The 7,461-nt window shown below is 51.9% G+C and overlaps 1 protein-coding gene and 1 long non-coding RNA gene across 2 annotated transcripts; one reads left to right on the top strand and one right to left on the bottom strand.

The window, feature by feature from the left end:
- Positions 1-1,046: 1,046 nt before the first annotated feature.
- LOC123074762 (uncharacterized) lies at positions 1,047-1,629 on the bottom strand. The gene is made up of 3 exons (XR_006436047.1): positions 1,368-1,629; positions 1,222-1,273; positions 1,047-1,126 (listed from the first exon to the last, which is right to left on the bottom strand). It is a non-coding gene; the product is annotated as an uncharacterized lncRNA (long non-coding RNA).
- A 2,240-nt stretch (positions 1,630-3,869) lies between these two features.
- Positions 3,870-6,242, top strand: LOC101290635 (gibberellin 2-beta-dioxygenase 3). The gene is made up of 3 exons (XM_044501922.1): positions 3,870-4,408; positions 4,515-4,860; positions 5,595-6,242. Exons 1-3 carry the CDS (start codon positions 4,014-4,016, stop codon positions 5,832-5,834), a joined length of 981 nt encoding a protein of 326 aa, XP_044357857.1. The 5' UTR covers positions 3,870-4,013; the 3' UTR covers positions 5,835-6,242.
- Positions 6,243-7,461: the final 1,219 nt, after the last annotated feature.

Raw genomic sequence — 7,461 nt, 5'->3', positions numbered from 1 at the left:
CGCAAAAGCTTACTAGGGCGGTAGTACGGCATATCATTGATCACTCGCTGGCTAAGTTGGCTCGTCGTCGTCGGTCCATTGCCACTGAAAATTTGACTTGTACGGCACTCCATACATAGTGCCGCACGTACGTACGTACGCAGTGTTTGAAAGAAGCACGGCATGCACACCGCCGACGCCGAATAATTTGCAGCCAGCAGTCAGCCGGTTTTGGTTCCCGGTTCAAGAAACGTTACACCGAAATGGAGCTAGTTTCACACCGGTCGTGGCACATGGTATATGCGAATACGTCGTCGTGCCGCGTGAGCGTCAGGCTCTAGGAGGTTTTGCACCTTCAGGGAAACATCCTGGGCTTTTTATACGATTTTTTTAAGGTTTTTTTATACGCTTAGTTGTGTGTCGGAGTAGTTTTAGTTCACTTGTCTCATGGAGAAATGTGCCGGCCAGCACGGCCGGCCACGCGTTTGATACTTTAGCTTTGACCAACGAACAAAAAACATTCCCTGCCTCTCTGCCCACTGGGCACTGGATCCGTCCCGTCCCGTCCCTTTACGCTCTGGAACGACCAAATAGTCGGGCGTACACACCGCGATTTCCTTGACAACCACGGCAACCCCGGCTTTTCTCGGGTCCCGGGCGCTATGTTGGATGCACGTTACACCCAATTTTAATACGGAATTCACTCCGTTCCGTACTCCTAGTACGCATCACCCCTACGGGCTCTAGAGTGCACATAATTGGGTCACAAATGACATTTTGAGGGCCCGGGGCGAAACTAGAACATGGGGCCTTTACTATAAACATAAAAGATAGTGATCCATATGTGTATATGTGAAATATAAAGTGCATCAAACTCACATAATCTATATACATGTACCTCCAAGTTTCTGTTTAACACTCATAGATGCAAAGTTGTGGATGATTCTTACTGTATTAAGTTGCTAACTATTTAACCTCTGTAGGAACATTTAAAGCTCTCACATTGTTCTTGGTCAATATGCATATCTTCTTATAGTAGGACAAAGGCAGCATACCTCGAGCATCATCAACACACGGAGGGCTTCCTTATACATGTCATTCTTGATAAAATGTTTTTTTCTGAAGCATTAGAAATATCTTGTAAGACCTAGAGATAAAACATATAAATGGGTGAAATGTCATAAACTATATGGAAAACAAAATCGTTGTATTGAAAATTCAGTAAATATTACTTTATATCACCTGCAGGACCAAAAGCATCTTTTTCTATCCACTTTTATCCCGGAGATCTAATCTAGACGGAAAGAACCATCAGTATGCTTTTTGCAGCATCACTACAAAACCATAACAATGATTATCGGGTTAATAAATAATTCAACGCAACTTACTGATTAATCTTGATTTAGGAGACATATACATCCTCCCATATTCCAATTTTTGTAATCAAACAATGACATAATGGCTCCCAATTTTTGAATGCCAAGCGAAAATCCTGCTCGTGCCAACTGCAATTCTTTCTGCCGGGAGTAAGCAAGTTAAGATAGTATCTCAAGATCCTCAAAAAAAAAGATAGTATCTCAAGATCCAAACAACCGTACCAGATTCATCAGTTAGAAAGGAGCGAATGAAACTGGAGTTTGGCGTGGACTACGGAATCCATATACAACCCTACCAGAATCAATTCCATCCTTACCAGAGCCTGACGAGCCTATTTGCATGCTCCTCCTCCGTCGCCGCGACATCGGCAACTGTCGCCTTGACGCGGTTGCCGATTGGGACGGGAATTAGGCGTGGACTGCCGAAACAAGGCTTCGGTGGCGATGGTTATGCGCCCTGTGCGCTCATCCAGGTTAAGTATACTCTCTCCGTCCGGTGAAGAGTGTACATCTAATTTCAAAATTTGTCCACAAAAGAGTGTACTTCTATCTTTCCAATGCACTTTAAAATGGAGAAAAATATTTCTCTCTCATCACACGGTAATTAAGACCAATAGCAATCTACACATGGTCTTCTTTATTTTTACATAGACTTAGCTCATTATGGGTTGGGTAATTAAAGAGGAGAGAGACGGTGGCTTGCACCTTTCCAATGCATTTTTTACTCAACTCCATAATTTATCTTAAAATTTCTAGATGCACACTCTTCACCGAATGGAGGGAGTAGATCTCTGCGGGGGTGATGTGGGCCTACGATCAATCGCAAAGGAAAATGCAAAAACAAAGAAGACTCGTGGTCATGGGCTGCTATCTCTTACGTGCGTTGCTACGCCCCTGCGTGCATACCTGGGAGGGGGCCCCAATATTTTGGGGGCCCGGGGCGACCGTCCCCCCTGCCCCCCCTCAGGGCCGGCCCTAGTCACAAAACAAGGTGCCTGCACAAACCGCTCAGATGATATGAGCTTGCGCGGACTCCAAGAGCTCCACATCAGCAACAGCAAGAAGAGAGAAGAGGATTGACGAGTATCTCCGTCGGGGCACGTAGTTATCCACATAGGAGTTCCAGCCCAGCTCTCTCGATCGGCTCCTGTGAGTGATCGGATCAGATGGATCTAATAATCGGCATGCAGTAGAGATGGACATGTGGTCAACGACAGTTTTCCTCGATCTGCACCACTGGAATCTCGTTGAAGGCAGTTTAGGACTAATTTGCACCGAATGTCTGGTCGTTGCTGGACATGTGCGTGCACGGGGCATGCAGTCATGGCAGGTGTACAATGGAATCGGATTACAATAATGAGAAAGAATAGCCGCAGACGTAGCTTACGTGAACTTATCAACCTGCTGCAGAAAATAGAAAACACGCCACCACTATTTTATCTATATATATCTAGCAGCAGCAGGAGTACAGCATCTTTAAGATCAAAAGGCAGCTCTGAAAGTACGGGAAAGCTCGGTACGATGCATTGACCAGCAGTAGCAGTAGTACAGTACGAGCGACTTGTTTATGATGGTGAGAAGATGGTCGACGTGCAGGTGACCCAATGTCGGGCGGGCGGCGCCGCTGGCCATCTGTGCTTCCGATGCGCCGCGCGAACAATCAGCGGAATATGCGAGACTATCCATCTAGCTCACGAGCCTTCCTGCGGGGTGCAGTTGCCCCGTGATTGGCCGTCCTCTCGGCGGATTTCCTAGTTCCCAATGCCGCGCCCCTAGACTAGGTAGGCGACCGCGAATTCAGCTGAAATCGCGAGACGGCGAGCCGGACAATGGTCGGGTCAATCTCTGAATCATCGTTTCTCTCCCCTTCTTTACTCGCCCACAGATTGACTCTATATAGCTACATCGTTTATCCAATTGGGATGTACTAGAAGGGAATAAACGACGCATGCATGATGCTGGGCTAACCAACGCGTACTATCGTGTGAAGCATCAGGCGTGATCTAATCGAGCGCATTGCGTGTCGCGCTCCATCGCCGATCAAACATGTCATTTGCCAAATGGAGCAGTAGCAACGATCGACAACGGAGTGATTTGGCACAACCTTTGCCAGCGACGCTCGCCCGAGATTTTACCGCAAGGAGATTTGGTGAGATGAGATAGGGGAAATAGAGTATGGGCGCGAACCCCTGGCGGCATGGGTGCCGTACGCGGGGCCGGTGGATCTCCTGGGGACACGTCTGAGACCCCGCCACGATCGCCTGGCTCCATTGCCACCACAGGCCAGCGAGCGAGAAAAGAGGAGGCCGCGACATGAGCGGGGCATTCCCCCAACCATCTGCGAGGCCGGATGCGCTGAAGCAGCGAGCCAACTAACCCCATCGGCCTCGTCCCGATTCATCTCTTCTCTCCTCCTCCTTTCCCACTGTCAGTTGGCCCTTGCCCTGCCCCCACCGCGCGCCGCTCCTTCCCGATCGCCTCTCCCCTCCCCTATATATATGCCCCGCGGCCTCCCCTACACACACTCCAACGCAGTGGCAACAGCATCTCCCCTGTTCCGCCCGCTCGCCTCTGCTTCTTTAGTTCTTTCCAGAGCGGCTCTGCTCTGCTCCTCGCCTCTCTCGATCGCGCATACGTACCATATTTGGCAGCCCAGCCATGGTGGTTCTCGCCAGCACGCCCGCCGTCGATCACATCCCGCTCCTCAGGTCGCCCGACCCCGGGGACTACTTCTCCGGCATGCCGGTGGTCGACCTCTCCAGCCCTGGCGCGCCGCGGGCCATCGCCGACGCGTGCGAGCGCTTCGGGTTCTTCAAGCTCGTCAACCACGGGGTGCCCGCGGACACGATGGACAGGCTCGAGTCGGAGGCCGTCAGGTTCTTCTCGCTGCCGCAGGCCGACAAGGACCGCTCCGGCCCGGCCTACCCGTTCGGCTACGGCAGCAAGCGCATCGGGCTCAATGGCGACATGGGGTGGCTCGAGTACCTGCTCCTGGCCGTCGACTCCGCGTCGCTCTCCGGCGCCTGCGCCGTCCCGTCCTGCGCGCTCTTCCGGTACGTTCAAATGCCCGCGCGAACGGGATGCAAGCCACTGCGATACGACGCGTGTCTGGTTGGTCTCACCGAGTGCTTACGTTGCACACATGGCGTGTGTTTGCAGGGCGGCGCTGAACGAGTACATCGCGGCGGTGCGGAAGGTGGCGGTGCGGGTGATGGAGGCGATGGCGGAGGGGCTGGGCATTGCGGCCGTGGACGCGCTGAGCGGGATGGTGACGGCGGAGGGGAGCGACCAGGTGTTCCGGGTGAACCACTACCCGCCGTGCCACGCGCTGCAGGGGCTGGGCTGCAGCGCCACCGGCTTCGGCGAGCACACGGACCCGCAGCTCATCTCCGTGCTGCGCTCCAACGGCACGTCCGGCCTGCAGATCGCGCTCCAGAACGGGCAGTGGGTGTCCGTGCCCTCGGACCGCGACGCCTTCTTCGTCAACGTCGGCGACTCGTTGCAGGTATGCCCGCTCCTGAGTCCTGACCCTGACACGTGACGCCTTTTCGTGCACGCGCCACTCTGTTCTTTTTCTACTACTACTAGCACATTTATACTTTTCTAAAACGATTTGCACTGTGCGCTTTACTAAAATGACGTGAGGCATGATTAAATTGGAGATAGTGCACTACTAGCACGCAGAGCCATCGTTTGGTTCGCATCATCACCAGTAAAAACGAACAACATCCTATCACCCTGAGCAACTAACAAAAACCGTAGTAATAAAATAATAGTTTGTCTAATTCACATCTAGATGTTTTTTAAGGATGTCACATCTAACCTTCCACAAACATGTAATGTAGCAACAAAAAACAAAAAAAAACTAGGATAAAAAAATAGATCATAAATAAAGTGGACATCAGTTTAGATGTAGATATGTCTTAGACAGACTCATAAAATAAACAAACCGAGAAAACGAAAGAAAGAAAGAAAGAAAGAAAGAGATGGTTGTGATGCACGTCGATACGGCTGCCACGGCAGAAACAGGAACAGGTGGCTCCCTGGACCAAATAACTGCTGCCGACCCATCGCATATTCGCCACATCAGTATAATCCGTTAGGCACATGAGCTTCGCGTGATGGCTGCATGGCATCTTACTAATCGTTAGCTGTGTGTTCTTGCTGCTTACGTATCGTATCGTATATATGCCTTGATCTCATGTACTACGGTTTTATTTTTGGGATGTGTGTGTGTAGGTGCTGACCAACGGGAGGTTCAAGAGCGTGAAGCACAGGGTGGTGGCCAACAGCCTAAAGTCTAGGGTTTCCATGATCTACTTTGGAGGGCCAGCGATGACACAGAGGATTGCACCATTGCCGCAGCTGCTGGGCGCGGGAGAGCAGAGCCTGTACAAGGACTTCACATGGGGCGAGTACAAGAAGGCTGCCTACAACTCCAGGCTCGGGGACAACAGGCTGGCTCAGTTCCACAGGTAGCATCGCCTGCCGCCTGGGCCCGCTCAAGGAGCAGCTTTTACCAAGCCAGCCAGCTAGCTAGTAGCTAGCTAGCTGCCGTGGCTTATGTTTCGCACACCGTGAAGACGAAGATGAAGATGAAGAGGAAAGCTACTAGAAAAGAAAGGGAAACAGAGCTAAAAGAAGATGATTTCAAGACACATGTGGTAGAGCTGCGGACGTAGCTAGTAGATCTTTTTCGTGTGCGTGTGCGCGTGTGTGTGCGTGTGCGTGTGTGTTCATAGTTGCTAAAACTCGCCTTTCCTATTCGGGAATGCCGGACGAACCATGAACAGATAAGTTAACTTGATGAATAGTTAGTTAGTGTGAACCAGATATAGCTTCTGATCTTTTCTCAAATTCATGAGTATTAGTGGCTGGCTTGGATCTTGTTTTCTGTACTTCCGATAACTGTAATTGTGGTGTACGTAGCGTAGTCGTGTGTACACGTGGACCTTCTGTTTATAACCTGCCAATGATCCAACGTTTCCCTTTCACTCTTTCAGTCTTTCGTAGCGTGCGGCTTGGACGCGCGGTGATGGAGATCTCTGGTGCCTTCTTTATTGCTGGCAGTCGAGCAGCTCGTTGGCATTACAAATCCTGGTAGGCCCTGAAAAAAAAAGGTCCTGGTAGGCCCGGTCCAACGGGGTCCATTGACCGGAGAATTTTGGGCCTGCACGAGCGGGGGCCCGCCGGAACTCACGCGAATGAGGAAGCGCGCGCATGTGTGGACTGCTGCTGGCTGGCTGGCTGGCCTGCTCGCGGTGCCGCTTACCGCTGCTGATCCGCTACGCGTTGCCTGTGACATCTTTTTTTTTTCTCTTCTGGAGTCCTGGATTTGTAGGGGCCACGCGGATTTTTAGTTGCACGCCACCAAGTTTTTCGCTGCTGTTACCCACTCCTACCAAAATGAGTGTGGTTGATTTAGTACAATTTTAGTACACTGGATTGGGTCCTCGAACATGCTGATCTACTTGGGGCATGGGCTATGGGGGTAGTACCACCCCGCGGGCTGCTTGGGTATAAACCCTAGCCACCACACCAACCTGCCGCCAACCCTCCTTCCTCATCGCCCCCGGCCAAAGCCTGCGCGGCGGCGGTGGCAGTGGCCCTACCCTTTTCCCACCCGCGAGGCAGGTTGTACATGGCAGCTTTGCTTTCCGGTAGAGCTGGATGTTGCGGCCTCGGCTAGACGCTCGTAGGCACGCCCAGATGGCATAGTGCGGCGCGACGTGGAGGTGCATTAAGCGCGGTGGAGCACGCGGTCTGGCGGCGGTGCAACGCGTTTGTGCGGTGGTTGCAGTTGTTCGGGCCCGATCTGGGCTTTGGCGGCCCAACGTTGCTGCTGCCTGGCCAAGGGCGCGGTAGCGACTGTCGGTGCCGCCTTTGCTGGCGCGTCGAGGATTTACAGGTGGTCCAGATGTGGGCCCTGTTGCATGGCAGCCTGGATGTTGTTTGATGGAGCGAATTCCTGTCAGATCCTTCGGTACGGCTCCAAGCGCAGCTGGAAGTTATGGATCGGAGGTCACACGAGGGGTTTATCCAGGTTCGGGCCTTCGAAGAGTAGTACCCTATATCCTGGTAGTTTTGATGATTCATAATGGAGGGA

Source organism: Triticum aestivum, chromosome 3D, assembly GCF_018294505.1.
Source record: "Triticum aestivum cultivar Chinese Spring chromosome 3D, IWGSC CS RefSeq v2.1, whole genome shotgun sequence".
In the NCBI taxonomy this organism is placed as follows: Eukaryota; Viridiplantae; Streptophyta; class Magnoliopsida; order Poales; family Poaceae; genus Triticum; species Triticum aestivum.
The sequence above is the reverse complement of the archived record's forward strand: the minus strand, read 5'-3'. Positions and strand labels throughout refer to the sequence as shown.